At 30.0% G+C, this 20,955-nt stretch overlaps 4 protein-coding genes across 5 annotated transcripts; 3 read left to right on the forward strand and 1 right to left on the reverse strand.

Moving 5' to 3' along the window:
- The first annotated feature begins 276 nt into the window (after nucleotides 1-276).
- Nucleotides 277-3,453, forward strand: LOC145758958 (selenoprotein N-like). Its single transcript, XM_082572657.1, has 12 exons — nucleotides 277-425; nucleotides 503-632; nucleotides 745-902; nucleotides 1,072-1,256; nucleotides 1,409-1,561; nucleotides 1,640-1,777; nucleotides 2,007-2,162; nucleotides 2,285-2,405; nucleotides 2,485-2,666; nucleotides 2,872-3,007; nucleotides 3,124-3,191; nucleotides 3,272-3,453. Exons 1-12 carry the CDS (start codon nucleotides 327-329, stop codon nucleotides 3,336-3,338), a joined length of 1,593 nt encoding a protein of 530 aa, XP_082428783.1. The 5' UTR covers nucleotides 277-326; the 3' UTR covers nucleotides 3,339-3,453.
- Nucleotides 3,454-3,466: 13 nt separating this feature from the next.
- LOC145758960 (beta-1,4-mannosylglycolipid beta-1,3-N-acetylglucosaminyltransferase brn-like) lies at nucleotides 3,467-6,389 on the reverse strand. Its single transcript, XM_082572658.1, has 5 exons — nucleotides 6,207-6,389; nucleotides 5,888-5,985; nucleotides 5,419-5,591; nucleotides 5,089-5,305; nucleotides 3,467-4,701 (listed from the first exon to the last, which is right to left on the reverse strand). Exons 2-5 carry the CDS (start codon nucleotides 5,983-5,985, stop codon nucleotides 4,131-4,133), a joined length of 1,059 nt encoding a protein of 352 aa, XP_082428784.1. The 5' UTR covers nucleotides 6,207-6,389; the 3' UTR covers nucleotides 3,467-4,130.
- Nucleotides 6,390-8,427: 2,038 nt separating this feature from the next.
- On the forward strand, nucleotides 8,428-10,797 carry LOC145759080 (aldo-keto reductase 1B-like). Its single transcript, XM_082572821.1, has 8 exons — nucleotides 8,428-8,496; nucleotides 8,617-8,784; nucleotides 9,381-9,497; nucleotides 9,752-9,832; nucleotides 9,935-10,158; nucleotides 10,244-10,409; nucleotides 10,482-10,564; nucleotides 10,677-10,797. The coding sequence occupies exons 1-8, from the start codon at nucleotides 8,428-8,430 to the stop codon at nucleotides 10,717-10,719; spliced, it is 951 nt and encodes a 316-aa protein (XP_082428947.1). The 3' UTR covers nucleotides 10,720-10,797.
- Nucleotides 10,798-11,156: 359 nt separating this feature from the next.
- LOC145759418 (pumilio homolog 1-like) lies at nucleotides 11,157-20,256 on the forward strand. 2 transcript variants are annotated; one of them, XM_082573249.1, is made up of 23 exons: nucleotides 11,157-11,271; nucleotides 11,922-12,073; nucleotides 12,392-12,511; nucleotides 12,735-12,902; nucleotides 13,090-13,187; nucleotides 13,397-13,557; nucleotides 14,024-14,208; nucleotides 14,365-14,494; nucleotides 14,574-14,737; nucleotides 14,812-14,956; nucleotides 15,035-15,160; nucleotides 15,227-15,280; nucleotides 15,440-15,580; nucleotides 15,649-15,864; nucleotides 16,041-16,167; nucleotides 16,241-16,384; nucleotides 16,799-16,940; nucleotides 17,146-17,262; nucleotides 17,334-17,471; nucleotides 17,668-17,772; nucleotides 17,860-18,002; nucleotides 18,250-18,415; nucleotides 18,500-20,256. In XM_082573249.1, the coding sequence occupies exons 2-23, from the start codon at nucleotides 11,942-11,944 to the stop codon at nucleotides 18,689-18,691; spliced, it is 3,114 nt and encodes a 1,037-aa protein (XP_082429375.1). In that variant the 5' UTR covers nucleotides 11,157-11,271; nucleotides 11,922-11,941; the 3' UTR covers nucleotides 18,692-20,256. The 2 variants fall into 2 exon arrangements, with proteins under 2 accessions (XP_082429375.1, XP_082429376.1); XM_082573250.1 differs by having other exon boundaries at nucleotides 13,400-13,557.
- The last annotated feature ends 699 nt before the right edge of the window (nucleotides 20,257-20,955 follow it).

The raw sequence follows: 20,955 nt of genomic DNA on the forward strand, positions 1-20,955 counted from the left end.
ACAACATGTGCTTCATTGTGTTTACATTTGTAAAGGGGTCAAAAAACTTAATCTGCAAATCAAACCTCATTTTTACAGTTTTTAAGTGCAGGACTTTGACTTTAGTCTGCATTTACTGATCAAATAAAATTGGACAAGTCTTAAAAATGACCCAATTTGAAGTTTAAACAAATAAGTGTCGGTATTTGTTAGCTTATGTACCTAAGATAGTGTGTTTATTTATTCGTTTTTTAGGTGATCTATTTTTTTTTCTTATTTGCACAATAGATTCAGATTTTTAGGCCATAAGATGTGATAACGTTTAACAAAATCTAAGTTTTTCAATTATGAATTTTAATTTAATTGTGCTGTTAACTTCGATATTTATTCTTATTATTTCAATATGGATTGGCGGGTATTTTGAGCCATTTCTTAACGTCATTGATGTAAGTGAACAATTGAGTTTACTTTAATCTGTAAATTAAATTTTAAATTGTTTAATTAGTTGTTGAAATATTTTCAGAATGCTAAAATTGATAATGTTGACATTACAAAAGAAGAATTGGAATTATTTCAAAATTTTGATTTGGACAAAAATCAAAAAATTGACATCCATGAGTTTAAAGCAATTGCAGAAATCATTCTTTTAAAATGTAAGAATAAAAGAATAAGTAATGTTTTTCTATATATATATTTAAATTCAGTTTAACATTTTTTTTAATGTATTTTTTTTTATGAATTTTTACTGTTTAAATTATTTTCAAGTGGACAGCAATGTTGAAATTTCCAAAACATTAGAGGTAGAAACTGATCATTTTGACCCCAAAAATGATGAAATATTGAGACTAAAAACACAAATGGAACCTTTAACATTATCATCAATGAGTCAGACCCAAAAAAATTCTGCATTTGGCACCCCATTAGTAAGATAAATGTATTAAGGTTTTATCTAAGCCTATAATTATCAGAAAATTATATTAAATAAATTGGATTGTAAAAAATTAATTTAAATATTTATATTTTTATTCCCAATTTAAATGTTCTTATTTTCCATGGTAAATATAAATTTAATTAATTGTTATTTGTTTTTAGTTTAAATATTCTTCAAGTTTTTCCGGTCTGCTATCTTGGAAAACAGTCAACAAACCCCATATAACAATGTATACCAAGGAATTTAAAGTTTTTCTACCGCACAGCAAAAATCAAAAACTAAATCAACCTTACTGGCTCATCCCTGCTTTAGAATCCAATGAAGAACAACACAGCATACTTTACAAGTAAAAGTTTTTTCACAAAAGTAAAATTTCACTACAATACTATTTATTTGTGGTTATTTATAATATTTGTAGTGAAAGCTTTACTTTATAAAGCAACACAGTATTAGTCAAATTTTAAGCTAAATAAAGTTTATAACTAAAATATATTTTAGCCCACCGAATCCTACAACTAAAATAGAAAAAGTGGTGTTTAAAGTATTGTCCACATTTCACCCTCGTCCATTCATAATGATGAGATTTCCGCCACAAGGTGGGGTGGCAGTTATAAGAGCATCAAATGAAGTATATCTGGACATTTATTTTAGGTAAAAAATCCAATTTTTTATTGTATTGCTTTTTAACATAAGAAAGTTTATTCAATAAATGAGATATTATTTCTTTAGATTTCATTGTGAGTTCCAGTTAAATGAATCCCCAAATTCACCATTTTGGTTTACCCCATCCCAGTTTGCTGGTAACATTATTATATCAAGGGACGGATCTCACGTCAGACAATTTCATTTATTTGTTCCCAATGACAGGTAAATTACTTACACAAAGTTTTTTTTATGTATATTGTTTGTAGAAATGTGTAGTGTAATTTTCTTTATGTCTGTAGCTTACTACTAAAAGTATGTATAAGTCACGTTTATTCTTAATCTAAATATTTTAGTTTTAATTTTTGTAACCCAACAGTAAGTTTTCAGATTTTAACCATAAATGCTTTATAAAGCTTTTTACAGGTTTCAGTATTTATTAACTCTATTTCAGAAAGTTAAATGTTGATATGGAATGGGAGAATAAAGGGGAGGAAGGAAGTAATATGGAGGTGGATATTGGTTTCATTCCTTTAATGAATATTAAGAATATTGCACCTTCTAGTCCCATGTTGTTATACAATGAAGATGGTACATTTATAAACAGAAGGTAAATATAAGTAAAAAGTAATATATATATATATATATATATATATAGCTTGTAAATTGTGTCAGTAATAATATAATAAAAAGGTTATTTTTTTAAATTTAATTTTTTCATTAATTATTTAGTGAGCTGTGGAATACTGGTCAAGATATTGAATTTGATTTAGATAAAATAAAATGGAATGATGAAGTTACTGAGAGTGAGGTTAAAAATGAAATTGAAAAGGAGTTTTACCCTTTTAAAAAGGTAAAAATTTTTTTCTATAGATTTTTAAAATACATAAAATAAATTCTTTGTTAAATTTATTTTTTTGTGTTAATTCTAGGTTCCATACCTCAATTTTAAAAAAGCATTCGATGCTGGCCAAATCGAGAATAAACTTATCCACCAGGTGGTGCTGTGGGGTGCGTTGGATGACCAATCGTGCTGAGGTTCGGGGCGAACTCTTCGAGATACTGCTCTTGAGAGTTTGCCCGTTATCGAGTTGCTACAACAGCAATTTATAAGGTTCTAGTAAATTGAGTGAAATAATGTTTACTTGGGTGGCATTTTTCTTTTATAAACTTTTACTTTATTGTCTGCTTTTAATTGTGTGCAGTTCTTGTTCAAGGGCTATTTATCATATCTTTTATTCAATTGACTGCCTGTATTTATTCAGTTATCGCTTAACTTTTGTAATCCATCATTAATGTGTTTTTGGATTTTTTTTTAGCACTTGGTCTCTTGTCGATGATTTAAAAGAAATTTCTTTAGAAAATGATTCAAAATATTCACAACTTGCCAAATTAACTCTAAAATCTTACCAATTTCCTGTTGAAATGATGGTGGTATTACATAACGGCACTGTGGTAAAAAAATTAATTGATTAAATTTCTGCATGTTCTCATACAAGTCTTAAGATGTTGGGTTCGATTTCCACCAAAACATTTAAAAAATCTATTTTATAAATAATTTATTTTTTTAGATTTCTTCATGGAATGCTAATGATTGGTTAAATACTTTAGATGACAGTATAGTAATAGACGATATTTGGTAAGTAAAAAGGTAAACCTAACTAGTTACAAAATTTAAATAATTTGTAAAAACTTAATAAAATTTTTACATTTATTCAGGATGAACAGTGGGGCAAAACACTATTACAATTTTCTGCAAGAAGCTTTGGCAAAAAATAATCAATAATTAACTAAATATTATAATATTTCTGTAACTTATAATTTCACTTTTGCACTATGTTTTGATTATTGTTTATTTATCATTTTAATACCTTTATAAAATGTATTATTTTGCAATCATTTTTTTGCAGTATTTATGTTTTTTATTTTGTTCAAAAATTTTAATTAAAGTTATAAATTTTATTTTGTCTATGAAGTAAAAACTTCCAAGGCAATTTAATTGCAAAAGTTTTTACTGAACTTTGAAAATAATATTTATATTTTAAATACAAAATACATTTTTAATAAATATTTATTTGTTTCAACTTCCCATAAGAATAACGAATAGAAAGTTGATGATTGTATAAGAAGGGTACGCAAAGGGTAGTACTAAAATACGGGATGCGGGAAATACTGAAGCCGTATGTAAACGTTAACAAAAAAACGCTGAATACGAAAAAGAACTGAATTTTCATACCCTTCCCCAATCTTCCCTTGTGCTTTATATTCAATTTTGCATTATTTCTTGGCCCTTAAAGTCAATTCCACATCATCCTTTAGCCCTTTACAGCAATCATCTCGCAGAAAAGTACAAAAATTCCGTCCCGCATTCCGCGAATTTATGTTAACGTTTACATACGACCCAGCACTATCCCGCATCCCGTACTTTAGTATTGTCCTACGCAAAGATTAGTCTGTATAACGTAATTATAAATCCATGTACAACAAACAGACATGTATAGACGTATTGCTAAACAAATGTACCTAATTTAACAGAATTAGGGCATAGTGAAATAACAATTGCACCTTTACAGCTTACTCATTTATACTTTGGGTTTATACATATTTGTTTATGATTAAAAGTTGTATATACTTGTTCCCATTTAGCTTTAATTTTTTGTGGAACATTTGTACTACCAGAGTCGGTGCCCGTATGATGGGCTAACGTTTTTGTATATGATATTACCATTTCATCAGGCATACCAAGTCTATTTCTAAGCACACCAGTAATCCATACGTCATCAACAATTAGGGGCTCTGAAATACGAGATTCGAAATAGAGTTGTTCTATTACAGATACGCTGGTCGTGTATAATCCACCCAGGCAGGAGTTCGGGTATTTTGTCCACTTGTAATTCTCCTTGGATATTTTCCATTTGCTTGTATTATGTCTATGTGGAAGTTGTGGCTGGGGCAGCACCCCGTACATACACAATATTGGATATTCCGGCCATTCCTTTAAAGTCATAACTTTTTGATTTGTTTCGACCATTTCTTTCACCAACTGAAGGTCGTAAATAAAGTCGTCGTCTCCGGAGGAGTAGAAAAATTTTTTAGGTAAATTATCGGATGCCCACTGCATTCCAGCTAAAGTTTTTAAAGCGATGTTTCTAAAAAAAAACTATAATTATAAATTCTGGGTCTAGCCAATTCTGGTTATGCTTAGATTAACTTTAATAACTCTATTCACTCAACTACAACCGTAGGCTTTAAAATATCTTTTATTGTTTTTCACAACATTGTATATTGATGTTTCAATAGCTCAATTTCCTTAATTGTTTCTACAGGGCGTCGTGTAAATAATATTCAAATTCTTAACAGACGTTTATATTAATAAATAAACTAATGTTACTTTAGTGTACGTTACAAATCTAGACAACGTTCTACAACTTTAACTACACAAGAAAAACGTCACATTGAAAGATTTGCTTGTAAAACATTGCCTATTTCTAAACTCTTGTAAGTTGGCTTGAAACCCATTTCAAGCAAATACTTACTCGTAATTATCCGAGCCATTATACTGTAAAATATCGTTGTATTTTTCTTGTTCCTCGACAAGTATGTTGCTATCATTGCCATCGAACCCGACCACAAAAATGGTTTGAAAGGTGACGTCATCAAGTTTGCTTACGGAGGCCCACGTGCGTCTAACCATATCACGTCGGCTGACGTAATTTATTGCTGATTTTATGAAGAATACCATCTTCCAATTGGCTGCAGATTGTATAAAAGAATAATTTTTTTTTTGTTGGATATCACTGAATAGTTGGTAAACTTAGGTTTACAAGTGTATATTTAAATGTGGTTTAAAATCTGCTAATTAATACCTTTTATTGAGTTACAGCTAAGTGAAGAGTTTAGACGAATCTCTGGTTCTAATTTAAAATTAAACCTTGGTCTTGGTTTTATTTCAAGTTCAGATTTTAGCGTGATTTTATTTTGTGGACCATCATTACCGTCACATTTATGTTTCTCTGGATTTTTAGAGTTTAATATCGACCTATTATAAATATATTAGTTACATTATAAATTACATGTAAATAATAATCTATCAAAAAATATATATACTTAACATGCTACTGATTGAATTAATATTTACATTATGTTTATTTAACACATCCTGGAAGGAACAGTATATCTTTAGTAGTCTTTAAATTCAAAGGTATGTTAGCAAACCACAAACTTGTAAAATATAATGGTTTGTTACTTATTAATAAATTCGTATACTAAAAAAATGATTTCAATGTATGAAGCTTGTTAAATCTAATTACGATATAAAAAGGTTAAAAAACTTACCTTATTGAGCTTGTCCTCGGTCTACCAAGCAAACTTATTGCAATACCAATGTAAACAACACTCACAAGAATCGAAAAAATTAGGTACCTTGTTCTCATCTAAATAAAACACAAATTTTTATCTACTAAAAAGTTAACTATCACAACTACTATAGCATTTGGTTTTACGTTGGTGCTCTAATAATACACTTGTGCGTAATATATTTAAACATACTAAAGACTAATATTATTTTAACGTGAGCAACCTAGTAATAACGCCTCTTTGGTAAAAATAAATCAACCGGTATATAAGTAAATGGGTAACATTTAAGATAACTTACAGTAGCTCGTCACGCTTGTTCGCCTGACTGTGGAAAAGTGAGTAAAAGCAGGTTAGGCTGAGGGGCTCTTTTCCTATTTTGTCACGAGGCTATGCTTAGATTAACTTACATAACTCTATTCACTCAACTATAACCGTAAGCTTTAAAATATCTTTTATTGTTTTTCGCAAGAATTCGTATTAATGTTTCTATAGCTCAATTTTCTTATTTCTATAGCTCAATTTCCTTAGAAGTAGGGGATGTACCAATTGAAAACAATTCGGCGTTTTTTCTCAGTAAATGAATCGCAGTATATTTTCCAAATAAAGTATGTCCCGATTGAGAAAAATTTAGTGCCTTTGTTTAGAAAACTAACTGTAATTTTTTCCTACTGCAAATCAGGCCAAAGCACACCTTTAGCAAAACTCTAACTCAAAAATTTTTCTAAAAATAAAAAAAACCTAAAACTCTATTTTTTTCCCTCAAAATGCAAAAACTTTAAAAAATGTTTTTTTAAGAAAAGAATAAACTAAAAAAAATTTCTCTAAAAACTTTTATTTTTTTAAACTCAACTAAAAAATGTTTTTCTCTAAAAGTCAACTTTCTTTCGGCAAGGAAGGGAGCTGGTTGGCATTATTAATGGGTATTTATTTTTTTTAAATAAATAGTGTTTATTTTGTTTGTAAATTATTAAAAAAAATAATTTTTTAAAGTTTTTAAAGATTTAATATGCAGTTTTTTAAAATAAATTTACTTATGCTGTAAATTTATCGAATTAAAAATTATTTCGAGTAGTAAACGCTTTAAACAGCTTTAAAAATATTTTGTATTGTTTTTCACAACAATTCGTATTGATGTTTCAATAGCTCAATTTCCTTGCAGGTGTGGAATTGATTGTTGTGCAACTAATCCCTTTACGTGATACGGAGTGATATGAGAGATGGCACATTAAAGGGCGCTTTTATTATATGTAGGAACAACTCGAAGCTAGCAATTGCAAATAAAATATCAACGTGGCTAATAACTGTTAATAAATTATATTCAGTTCTGCAGCGCCTGGTGCGGTAATAACGATATCAGTTAGAACCTAATTAACTCGAAGATATACAGCTGTATTTGGGGTTAACGCTGACGCATCAGAAAGAAACGATTTACGAAAACACGAATAATGTGTTTATGGACTAACTCCGGAATGTGCTGTCAATCAATTATCATTTTATATCGCGCGACACGTCACTTGTTTCCCTAATTTGAGTCATTCAATCGCTTATATATATTTAATTTATTTTGCTTAATATTCAGTGAGATAAAGATTATGTGTTAAACCTATAGTTAACGTTGCGATTATTCGCATTTGTAATTGTGTATCGCCAAGTTTAAGCGGTTTCACTAATAAAAGTGTGACTGTTAACATTCAATCAAGTAGTCTGAATTAGCTAATTAATTAGTAATGTTCAACGAGTGGCTTAAATAAATTAATAGCAAAAATAAACTCTGTCAATCAAACTAAAATAACAATTAACTATGCAAATGGTGACCCTACAAGAATAACAACCAAAAACACTTTATATAAACTGTACTAGTGGTAACCCCTTAATACTTAAACTATATAAGTAGTGATCCCGACAATAAAAACTCTACACAGAGCGTCGAGCATATAATATTCAAATTTTTACCAGACATTTATATTAATAATAAACTAATGTTACTTTAGCGTGCGTTACACAACTAATTACAACTTTAACAACATAGGGAAATTAAAAGACATTAAAAGATTTGCTTGTAAAAACATTGCCTACTTTTAAATCAAGGTGAATTAGTAATAACACTTTACAGGTAAAGACAATGTACAAGGTAAAGGCAAATGTACACTTTACAGGTAAAGGCAATGTACAAGTAAAATTAAATTACTGCGTCACATAAAGAAAACACAATTTAGGCTATTTCAACTTAATCATCCTATCCTGTTCGTTAATAAATCAAAATAATCCAAAAACTAACAAAAAAAAAATTTGTATTATTAATTAAACAATGTTGCAATTTTTAAGATAATTTTAAATGGCAAAAGTTTATTTGATTCTAGAAAGGGGCGGTGACGCTTATAGCGTTTTATAAGAATAGGTTTGTAATATGAAACTGAAGAAGTCTTTAAGAGACGACGCTGTTGTCTAACATATAAAAGTCGAGTCCAGATGGCTTACTCGCATTTCGTTAGTGTAATAATTACAAAGAAGCTAACAAAATGAAAGTACCAGTTGTTCAATTGAACAGTGGACATTGTATTCCTATGGTTGGACTTGGGACATGGAAAGTAAATAAATAAAGTGTTTGTGCACAAATATAAAACAACATCAAAGTTGTATTTATTTGTTTTTTTTTAGTAAATCATATAAGCAATAGTCGTATAATATTTTTTCTTTTTTTGGTATAGTCAGAAAAGGGAAACGTACAAGCAGCTGTTGAGCATGCCATTGATGTTGGTTACCGTCATTTTGATGGAGCTTTTATTTATTTTAATGAAAGCGAGGTTGGTAGTGCGGTTCAGAAGAAAATTAAAGAAGGAATAATAAAAAGAGAAGATGTATTTATAACAACCAAGGTTTTATTTTTAATTAATATATATATATATATATATATATATATATATCTTACAAGATATTTTTAATGTTCTTTAGGTTGATGGATAAATTAAAAAAAAAATATGAATATGTTTTTACTGCGGTTTTATATTTACTTGAATCATTTTATTTTGTTTAATATGGTTTAAATTAGATAGGGAAACCGATTTCAAATTCATTTTCAGCATACTTATCAAATATTATTTATTTTGTTTTGAAATAGGCTTTCTATAAAAACAAACAATTTACTTTAATTCGGAATTTTTATTGCTCATTATTTTAAAATACTCCATATTTTAATGGAAAATAAAAAAGAATATGTTCCAATATTTATTCTTACATAAATGCATTCTTGAAATGATGTTGTTGTTATTTCAATATTTAAGTGTCATTTTTAAAAAAAAATAGTTTGACCAAATAATATCCGGTATTTGTAAAAAGGATCTTGCAAAACCTTTATAGTAATTAAATTTATTATATCGTGTACATTATTACAACATTTTAAAATGTTAAAATAAGATTAAAAGTAAGTGTTGGCAGATTTGACTTTCACATTTACAAACTAGTATTTTTTCAGCTTTGGAATACTTTTCATTCTCCATGTGACGTCAGACCAGCTTTCATGGATTCTTTATCTAAGTTGAAAGTAGATTATGTCGATCTTTACTTAATTCACTTCCCCTTTTCATTTGTGGTTAGTATTTTTAAAAAAAGCAATGTTGAATCAAACTAACTAAATATGGTTTAAATTTGATTTTTATTCTGTTTTTTTTTTAAATAATCAAAGAAACGCAATTGCTTTTTATGTTAAATAATTATGATGACAATCTTCTGTTTGAATCGAAGACAACTCAACTCTATAGAATTAAAAAAATGACCAAAAAAGGTTGTTTTGGGTTAAGTTTCCGGGGTAAATTTGACTTAATGACGTTTTTTTCTCCTTTTTAGAATAAAAACAATGACCCAACGCCTAAAGATGAAGACGGTGAATTTATTGATGGGTTCGTTGACTACATGGACACCTGGAGAGTAAGATTTTTTGCTTTTATTTTGTGTCTTTAAATGCCTAATTATACACCCAATAATAGAAACCTTTCAACTTTGATTTAGTCTATAACTTGAATTGTTTAGGAAATAGAGAAACTGAAAAACGAAGGTCTTGCTAAGAGTATTGGCGTTTCAAACTTCAACGAATTTCAACTCCAAAGGATAATTCGAGATGGTTCAATTCTGCCTGCTGTCAATCAAATCGAACTCAACCCGTACCTGACTCAGAATGATCTTGTCGAGTTTTGTAAGAAGCAAAATATTGCTGTGATTGGATATAGCCCTCTTGGGTCTCCAGATAGACCCTGGTATGATCTCGAGATGTTTGAGGTTATGCATTTAACCTTGAATTATATTTGTATTTCGTATATTTGCTATTTATTTTTGTTTTAGGGCGCTTGAAGGCGAACCTTGTCTTCTAGAGGAACCATTGTTGGTTGAAATTGCTTCAAGAATTAACAAATCTGTTGCTCAGGTTGTTCTACGGTTTCAGATTCAACGTGGCGTTATAGTTATTCCAAAAAGCGTGACACCTTCGCGTATTGAGGGCAATTTTAAGGTTAAAACAATTATTCGATATGTTTTTTAGGCTAATAATCACTTTTTTTTATTTTCTTCTCTTTATTAATAGATTTTTGACTTTGAATTGACAGAAAATGATATGAAAGTGATTGGCTCCTTTAACATAAATTTTAGGGCTTTAGACAAAGGAAAGTAAGATCATTTGACCTTTATTGTGTTTTAAATTCAAGTAGAAATAACTATAATTAGACTTCTCATCTTTTTTTTAAAAAGATCTCTTATTTATTTGTTTTATTTTTAACAGAAATATGCGATATTACCCATTCTGTGCGGACTACAAGGAATGAATTTTTGTAGTAACGGAATCGCATTAAAAACGTTATTGTGTATGTGAAGTGTTTATGTTTGTAGTCCATCTGTTGTAACCTTAAAGTATTACAATTTATCGATTTATATATCTTGCCCAACAAATTTACTTTATATTATAATCACAACGGTCACATATTACTGTGTATTTTCTGAAACAGTTCAGTTATTACTCTATCTGTGTTTTGGAAAAGCGTTCGTTTAGAAACAGTTAAAATCTTACTAGTTTATTTAAAGATTGGCCCGTTGTGAGGATAAACTATTTGTGGAAAGTAGTTAATGTATTTGTTGTTAAGAACTTTACAATTTAATTTGTAAACATAATATTTGGCATTTTTGATGCATTTCTCCAAGATTTGTCGTTCCAAGAACTAAATATATCAAAATAAACTACGTCACGGTATTGCGCGCGTATAGTACCCACAATGCATTGTCCACGAGAAAAACAACAATACGCCATGTTTTTGTTCTCAAGCGGGTCGCTCTATTTTAAAAGAGGAACCTCCATCTGCCTTAATCGTTAATAAAAGAAGGTAAGCAATGTTTTATTTCAGCTAAAATAAACTATGAAGCATTCTCATACTATTATGTTTGTTTATTAGAACAGTAATAATCTTGGTAGAGAAATATTCGTAGTTTAAACAGGCATTAAAAAATCACTTTTGGAGATTCGATTTAGCGATGTAATGTAAATAGCACTTTAATCGCAGGCAGCATTTTTTGTATATTTTCATGTTTGTAAGATGATTAAAATTGCTTAACCACATACTAAAACAGTAACTGTCAATTGCTTACAAAGTTTATGATAAGAAATTCTTTATTTTGATAAATGCTAACCAGAAAGTTTATTTTTGACAGTTTTTCGGTCAGTAACTGACTTAATAAAAATAAAATAAACTTTTTATATTTCTAAACGGATTGTTAGTTAAAATAAGTTTTAATTTTTACTTTTGTAAAGCTTTGGCAAATGTATATTTATTGCAATCTAACTGTCAGACTGTTAAATATTTTATTTTAATTTTTAGACAGTTTAAAAGTCTGTCTATTTAAAACTAAAAAAAAATATAAAAAGTAAAAATATAATAAACAGAAGCATAAAAAAATAAAAATATCAACTAAAAACAAAAATATATTTTTTATTAAAACCTTGAATTGAAAATTAATAATTAAAAATAAATTTTAGGCAATTGTAAATATTGTAAAATGGCCCGATCTAATAATGGAGGACAAGGGACTGGAAATGGTCTCTGGCCTGTAACTGATATTGGAAGTAGTTTTAGCGGCCAAAATAATCGCACTTTGTCAAATACTGTAACTACAAGGCCTAATATTCCTGTGAGTATTGGGAAGATTTTGTTTTTTATTTATTTTTCAAAAACCTTTTTTTTATCAACTTCTTAACAGTTTGGGTTATTATAGATTATAATTGCTTGATAATGAAACTGCTGTTTATGTGTTGACTCGGCAGTATTTCATACTGTTTATAGCGCCTTACCCAAGGGCAATACAGCATAAGAAGGAATAAAACTCAGGCCTCATGTAGTAAAGCCTAGTGTTTTGGCCACTACACCATGCTGCCAGCTAAAGTTTCATTTCTTTCTGTAACAATTTTTTATGCATGTGCTTACACAGTAAAAATTTTGTTTAACTCAGGTACATGATAATATTTCTGGGGTCTTTCGTTACCCAATGAATCCAACTCAACCTACAAGTTCTTTACATTATTCAACTTCAGGTTGGGGTCAAACAGAAGATTCAACAATGTCACAGAAGGTAAATATTTGTATCATAATCTTATAAAATGTATCGTCACATGATTAGAAACCATGCTTTACCAGATACTGAATTAAAAGTATGTTGATTCATGTGTATTATGATGACTTTTCTTATTTTATATAGTAGTAAATATATATAATATCAGAAAATATATTTAAACATTTTGTCTAGCGAATGCAGAAAGTAAAAATAATACTTAAAACTTTTTTTTTTAATATAGTTGTGGAACAGTGAAGCGGGCCAGGGTACAGACCAAGCTCGCTCTTTTCTAGGCACCGAACAATGGGGTAGAGAGTCAGGTGGGGCTCCATGGGGCTCGGGCAACCCCTCAATGCAAAACCTAACTGACCCAACATCAAACGAATCTGTATTGGGGTGGATGGGAATTGTAAGACTTTTTATATTGTATAATATATATATATAAATTTTTTTTAATATTAAATGATGTTACAATACCAATGGATACTGCTGATATTGTGATGCACATTTTGTGGTTACTGATTAACTAATAGTTCAGCCATTGAATCAACATAACTTATGTAACTGTATTTTTAAAACAATAATAAATTTTCTAGCCTGGAACTAACCCAGAATCGACTGAGAATACGCAGAAACAATCACAATCTCCCTCAGAAGATGTTGAAAAAGTGGAGCCATCTCCTGAGCCAGCAGTGTAAGCATTTTTTTTACTGTTTTTGTTGTATATAGTAAGTTGTCAGATGATTATATTTCATGCTTTACCAGATTCTGAAAATTAAAATACATGTGGATGCATATGATAACCTATGATGACAAAAACTAATCATTCATAATTTCATAAAGTTATTTTATTTTTTATAGTTCTGTTAGTTAGAAGTAACCAAAAATAATTTTTTTTTTTAGAAGTAATAAATCAAACAGTCGCGACAACTCTCCAACTGCGTTGGCAACAGCAGAGGAAAATGTTGATCAACAAAATGTGTCAGAACAAAACATATCCACACAACCACCGGAAGCTAAACCTGGAGAATTGGCAGATTCCAGTATTCCAAACCCAGTTACAGGTACATATATATATTTTGTTTTTTTTGGGGTTTTTTCGCACCTTTATTTGGGTTTAACATGGTCACCAAACCCAGGATATATATATATATATATACCTATAATAAACTGTAAATTTACTGCAAAAATAGGTTATGTTTTCCTTGTTAATATTTAAATTAAGGTCATTAAAAAAATTTTATTTGCACAAGGTGCAATAAATTGTATTTGCACAAGAGTGTGGTATTTACCTGACCTTAAAACAAATAGAATTTACTTTATTTAATAAAAACTAACCGTGTGTAGTCACTTTGTTTAGGGATTTTTATAATAAACTTTTTTTTTTGTTAACTAAACTTGTCAACTTAGTGAATAAATAGGTTTTAATAAAAAAAAATTTGTGCTGATTATTTACTGTTAAAATAAAGCACGGTTAATTAAAATTAACTCAATTGTTTAACTTTGTAAAATTTTGTAATAAAATGATAGAAACGAAAGATGAAGTTGTTGTCAGTGAGCCTTCGGATCCTCCGGTTTCAAATCCATCCTCCATTGACATCAACAATCCTCTCCCAACTCCTCTCGATAACCCATCAGCAGACTCATCACTGGGAGCTGGAACAATTGAGCAACTTCAACAATTAAGTTTGGAAAATTATGTGGCGCAACATCAGGTAAGTTTTAATAAAACTCGTAGGAAATTTTAATTTCAAACCTAAATTTGAAAAAAATGGTTTTGTATTTCTTCTAATGCTATTCTTATGATTAGTTTAGGAATTTTTTTATTATGTTTTGCGTTTTTATAAATTTTTTTTTTAATTTTTATTGAGATTGCACAGCTGACTAATTATCAACTAGCGATGCAGCAACAATATGCGTTAGCCCAACAACAACAGATAGCTCCTGGGATGTTTTTACCAAGCTCTTACATAATTCCTGCACAGAATAACACACAGACAGGTAAAAAATTAAATTTTAGTTAATTTCCTTGTTTATAAATTGGCCATAAATTGATTTTAATTTTTTTCTTATTTTCTAGGTTACAGTGATCCGAACGCTGCATCCCAACTTCCAATGATGACTCCTCCTTACTATGGAGGTTGGCCAGCAACAGCAGGGATGTATCCTAACGTGCTCCAACAACAAGTGGCAGCTGCAGCATCCGCATCAGCGCAACAATCCTCATCTCCTGTCACAAGCCAGGTAAAATTAATTTCTTTTTATAAAATTTAAAAAAATGTTCTTGGCATTTTTCTAAAAAATATATATTTTTTTAGCCAAACCGAGGCATGACACGCACCCCTCTTTCGCGCTCTAATACTCCCTCTTCACAACCTCCGGAAGGTCCTCAGTCGGGCGATCTTCTATCCAACTTTGCTGCCATGCAACAAAACCAATTTAACCAGGCCATGGCACTTGCAAGTATGTTATTCTTGACTTTTTACAATAAAACTAATTTGAATAAAGTGACCTAGAGATAAAATTTGTTATTTTTAACAGGTTATCCGATGATTCCATCAGCATATTACGACCAATCAGGAGCTCTTATTATCAACAACGGTCGATCAGGAGGCCCTGTAAGATTATTTGCACCAGGTCCAATGATAGTAAATGGCTCGCAACATAGTAAGTTAAATTTTAAACGTTGTTACCTAAAAACTATGTAGAAAATTAATAAATATCTTTTTTTAGTGGTGCCTCAAGGAGCAAATGGCTCAATGTTAAGATACAATCAAACCCAGCAAGGTAATGTTATAATTTTTAAACTTTTTTTGCTGAACGGCAGTTCTTGTTTTAGTCCTACCAGCCCACCATATGGTCGAGATTTTTATTGTCAAAAAATGGTCGCACATTTCCTCTTATTGTTTACTTTTTTTGCATAACTAACAAAAAACTTGTTTCTAGCAAATGCAATGATGGCCAACCAAGCAAGTGGGGGGAGCACCCCTATACCATCAGGGAATCCCCCTTACAATCAACCCCCAACTGGGGTATTTGGCAGTGCAAATAATATCAGTAATCTTGGGATAGGAAATCTTGGAACAGGTAAGTGTTTTAAAATTGTTTTAAAAAGTGTCTAAAAAGTGTTTTTTTTATAAAATGACTTTTTTCAGGAATTGGGAGTCAAAGTTCAACCCCGCAGCGCAGGGACTCTTTCTCCGAGTACCACCCACCAAAGCCTCACTATGGAGGTTTGTCTCTTTATGGAGTATCACCCGGTGGTGGGATGGAGGCACAGTCACCTCGGCCACTAGGGGGAATGATGGGCCATCCGAACTTGAACTCACCTTCTCCCTCCATGCCCTCCCCAACAAACAACTTATTTTTAGGTAAAAAAAAGCTTTTTTTTAATTTGTATGTTCAATATTAAATGATGTTACAATACCAATGGATACTGCTGAATATATGATGCACATTTCGGTTACTGATAAACAATTACAAAAATAATTATTGATTTGTTTTGTGTATTTAATAAAAAAAAATATAAAAAAGTTATTGGTTTTAGGGGGAAGTGGAAACCGAATGTTCTCTGCTGCTCCGGGTGGTGAATCAAAGTATCGGCAAAGCTCGTACATGACTTCGAGTATTTTTGGAAGTTCTGGCAGTTCTCTGTTTCCACCTACAAGAATAAGGTTTGCCAAAACTTGTAATTTTTTTAAATATAATTGTCAGCAAAGTCTTTGAATTTGCTTTTTTTAATTTCAGGCCACCTAATAGCAAGGATTTGCTGATGTCAGCCGGTAGAAGCAAATTACTCGATGATTTTCGCAACAATCGACTTCCGAATCCACAATTACATGAACTCACTGGGCACATTGTCGAGTTCTCACAAGACCAGCATGGCTCTAGGTAAATTATCGTTTGTGTCAAATTTTATTTTGGTTCAAATATATTGTTATTTTTATTATTAATATTTTCCATTGTCTAATAAGCCATAAATTTATTATTATTAATGTTTGTATCAGATTAAGCCATAAATTTTATAGTAAATATCAATATTAAACATTAAAATTGTGGTCTAACATATATCATAATATTCGTAATTCAAAACATATTTAGAAAATTATTTTTGTTTGTTTTTATCAAATAAATCCTGTTTATTTTTTTTGATTGTTGCCAAATGATTTAAACAAAACATCCATTCATTCTGTCAGACAATGATGTTGACTATCTCGTTTATATGATGGCATCACAAACTATAATAAATAATAATCTTACTAAAATGTATGCAAGTTATTTTTTATTAGTAACTTTTATATTTAGATTTATTCAGCAAAAGTTGGAAAGAGCCACCCAACCTGAAAAACAATTAGTTTTTACTGAAATTATTGGATCTTCATACCAACTTATGACCGATGTTTTTGGCAATTATGTAATTCAGAAATTCTTTGAATTTGGATGCAAGGTTAGGATTATAATTATTTCCTTTTTAATCCTTAATATGTGTTATGAATTGGTCAATGATGGTTAAAAATGTCTGAAATGACTCCTGATATCAAACTATATTACTGAGACCACTGATATGTATGTCTATTAATAAATTTGTGTTAAAACAATATTATTAAAAAAATATTTTCAGTAAAAAATTATTGTTTTCAACATTTTTTTAGGAGCACAAATTGGCACTTGCAAACTGCATACATGGACATGTACTCCCGCTTGCTCTACAAATGTATGGCTGTAGAGTTATACAGAAGGCACTGGAATGCATTCCACAGGAACAGCAGGTATTTTGGGATTTCAATATTTTTTGAACTTCTTTAAATTGACAACTTTTGATAATTTTATTTTTTCTTAGGTTGAAATTGTAATGGAGTTGGATGGTCACTTACTGAAGTGTGTAAAAGATCAGAATGGAAATCATGTTGTACAGAAATGTATTGAGTGTATTCCTTCTGCCAACCTTCAGTTTATTGTAGATGGCTTCAAAGGGCAGGTATATAAATATACAAGATTTTTACTTTATTTTTTGTAATAACAATATGCCAAATGATTTTACTAAAACATCCATTCATTTTTGTCAGAAAATAATGTTGACTATCTCGTTTATATGATGGCATTACAAACTATAACACATAAACATCTTTTTAATTTTACTTAAAATAAACCAAATATTTTCTTTATGTTATCAGGTTGTCGGATTATGTTCACACCCATATGGTTGTAGAGTAATGCAGAGGATATTAGAGCAATGCACAGAGGAACAGACTGCGCCAATATTAGAGGAACTACACCAGGTTAAAAAAACATTTTTCTTGTTTCCGAAAAAGCCATTTTTTGGGGTTTTATTTTTTTTTTTACGTTATTTATTTTGCCAATATCAGCATACAGAAATGTTGGTGAAAGATCAGTTTGGAAATTATGTGATACAACATATACTTGAACATGGGAGACCTGAACATAAAAATTTGATCGTCAACGAGCTGAGAGGAAAACTTCTCACTTTGAGCCAACATAAATTTGCAAGGTAGAACTTCAGTAAAAAAATAATAAAAATTACTTTAAAAAAATTTAACACTTCTTTAAGTTTGTTTTAAGTTATTGTTTAGTCATAGCTGGGTAAAGTGCAACTGTGTAAACCTATTTAAAAATCTAGGTTTGCACATCTTGCATTTAACCTTTATATGACGTTATCATCATTATTCCTTTAACTTGCATAAATCCCTCTTACACTTTACCATACCCAGAAACTTAACTACGTTTTTTATTCCTAGTAATGTGATAGAGAAATGTGTGAGCCATTCATCTCATCAGAACAGATTATGGTTGATAGAAGAAGTATGTCAAGAACCTGATGCATTATTTATAATGATGAAGGATCAGTATGCTAACTATGTTGTGCAGAAGATGTTAGATGTTGCTGAACCACAGCAGAAAAAGGTGATTTTTCGGATGGAAATTTTAATTTTTTTCTACCCCTATTTATACAAAGCATTAAAATTCTGACTTGATATTATTTTTAAGATTTTGATGCACAAAATACGGCCACATTTTCTTGCTCTGCGCAAGTTCACATATGGTAAACATATTATCACAAAACTTGAAAAGTTTTACATGAAAACTGGAAATCCAATTCCACCTGCTAGTTTAGCAACTGATCTTAGTAGCAGTTCTCAAGTAGCCACAGCAAATTGGGTGCTGGACAACAGCGGTTAAAAACCCTGACTCGACGTTTTTACAGTTTGTACAAAAATGCGCAATGTACATTACGAATGTTGCATAGCTTGGATATATTAACAATACGAAGTTTGTATTTTTTCTCAATTTTTTTTATGTAAATATTCTTTTATTTGATGTATAATAATGTACATAGGATCTTTTATATTGTGTGGCCTTTTTTTCACTTCTGTTGTAATATGCGACTTCTTAGCATTTATTAATCTTACCTCTTAACTAGTTTTGTGTACAGTCTGATCTAATGGACCTAGCGTAAGGTGTGACATTTTTATAGAAAGCTGATGGCCTCTGTGAAGGAGTAGTACAACTCTGTAAATAGAATGCGTTTGTAATATAATGATGGGGTTTTGGTTTATCACTTTTTAAGCTAGTGATTTCTTGTATAAAAGCAGAAGATCTGTCTGGCAAAATCACGAAAACTATTTCATGCCAATTTTATTTGTAGATTTTGTTTATAAATGTTGATCGTGTGAATTTAAAAAGAATTGTGAATAATATTAATGGTACCCCTATCATGTTTAGTTAAGTTATAGGCTCTTGTTATATAAACCAGGTTTTAAAGTATTTTTTTTTCATTTTGAACTTTGTTTTTATTTGATTGGTTTTACCAGATTTTAGATTACAAGAGTTTGTTGTTGTAAAAAATGGTTTTAGGTTTTTTTGAGAACTGTATGTATGCCGGTAATGTATAATGTACAAAGTGTGTGAATAACAAAGGATATTTTTTCAACGAGTTTTTCTTTTTTTTAAATGCTGTTGCATATTAGTTTTAATGTATATAAATTTTGTTTTTATTCTTTTTTCGTTTTACAGAATTTGATTTGTTTTTCATGGCATAAAAATATTAATTTTTAATGTTGTAAAGAATCAAGTTAACCAGGATTTCTCTTGTATTCGGTAACGCTTTCCCCTTCTTGTATAAATTGTAAAAATTGTTCATAGCCAACTTGTCTTCTTTTGTAAAAAAGTCTCAACTGTGAATATACAGCCTCTCTCTTTGTTTAACATTCCAACATAATTATTGGATGAATATTTTGTAGCAATGTTAGCTGTTTGACTTTCATTTTCTGACCAAATATCAATAAAAAATGAGTTATTGTTGGTATAGAAGCTTTTGTTAGCTTAATATAAATTGCTTGTACATAAAATTTTCATTTGGCATTTTGTATACTGCCACCTTTTCTTAAGTAGTACATACTTTTTCGTGCAAATTATGTTTTTCTTTGATAGTTTGCGATAGGAATTGATTAACAATCTAGAAAATCCTGTAAATAAATCGTTTAACTTTTTATCATGATTTTCGAAAGTTCTTTTTTGTTTATTTTCATTATAACCACACTACTGAATTTAATATCACTTTAATTTTCTTGTACATAGTTTATTTTTGGCTTGTGTATTAGTTGTGCTTGAAAATTTGGCTACATTTACTAACATGTTTTACTAATAATTATGTTTTTAAAACAAGCAGAACTTTTTTAAAGGTACATCAACTATCCTAAATTTAGGTTTTAACAAGTTTTTCCGTTATCGAATAAAAGTAAATCTCTCAAAGTTGTGTCAATATGTAGAGTAGTAAATTTTTAAGAGGTCAAAAGGTATTTAACTTGCTAATAATAAGGAGAAATGCTCGAATTTTACTCGCTCAGTAATGTCCCGGCTTGTCTTAGTAAGTGCCGGTTACCAGCGTTTCCAAAACAGGCGGGATAATTTACCACGCATTTTCGACCAATCAGATCACTCGAAAACCGTAGACCGAGTCGGTGTAGAATTGTTGCTGATCGTTAAAGAGAGAGAAAAATCCCGGCCTAAGTTGTTTCTTTATTGTAGTAAAACTTAGCCTAGCGTCCTGTCTACGGTAAACAATTTGTGATTATTAAGCGCTCGCGTAGAGACGAAATTAAGTGATATAAAAACTACAGACTATCTAAATTCGTCAATTTAAGTCAGACGTTCATAGCCTAATTTTAAAAATTTGCATTTGTTAATTTTGAAGTCAGAAACTGCTGCCGTTTATGTTTACTATCATTTTAAGTTGTTTTTTACTCAATTTGACAAGCCGGTTACAGCAACTTTTAATCAGTTTAAAAATACAGACAATATTAGACTATGTCAGCTTGCCAAATTTTCATTATCCTAAAAAAGGTATGCGTTTTCTCGTTGTCACTCTCGTTGTCAGGTAGTTTTTAAAATAATATGGCCTAAATAATTAAATTTCGAGTTTGTAAAAATATTATTGTGCTTTT

Source organism: Corella eumyota, chromosome 7, assembly GCF_963082875.1.
Source record: "Corella eumyota chromosome 7, kaCorEumy4.1, whole genome shotgun sequence".
NCBI lineage: Eukaryota > Metazoa > Chordata > Ascidiacea > Phlebobranchia > Corellidae > Corella > Corella eumyota.

Coding starts and splice junctions, on each gene's coding strand:
- LOC145758960 (XM_082572658.1), bottom strand. CDS start 5,985: ATGAGAACAAGGTACCTAATTTTTTCGATTCTTGTGAGTGTTGTTTAC. Junction 5,592..5,887: donor CCGAGGACAAGCTCAATAAG/GTAAGTTTTTTA, acceptor TATTTATAATAG/GTCGATATTAAACTCTAAAA. Junction 5,306..5,418: donor TAGCTGTAACTCAATAAAAG/GTATTAATTAGC, acceptor TACAATCTGCAG/CCAATTGGAAGATGGTATTC.
- LOC145759080 (XM_082572821.1), top strand. CDS start 8,428: ATGAAAGTACCAGTTGTTCAATTGAACAGTGGACATTGTATTCCTATG. Junction 8,497..8,616: donor TTGGACTTGGGACATGGAAA/GTAAATAAATAA, acceptor TTTTTGGTATAG/TCAGAAAAGGGAAACGTACA. Junction 10,159..10,243: donor GGGTCTCCAGATAGACCCTG/GTATGATCTCGA, acceptor TTTTTGTTTTAG/GGCGCTTGAAGGCGAACCTT.
- LOC145759418 (XM_082573249.1), top strand. CDS start 11,942: ATGGCCCGATCTAATAATGGAGGACAAGGGACTGGAAATGGTCTCTGG. Junction 15,865..16,040: donor AACAAACAACTTATTTTTAG/GTAAAAAAAAGC, acceptor TATTGGTTTTAG/GGGGAAGTGGAAACCGAATG. Junction 17,773..17,859: donor TATTAGAGGAACTACACCAG/GTTAAAAAAACA, acceptor TGCCAATATCAG/CATACAGAAATGTTGGTGAA.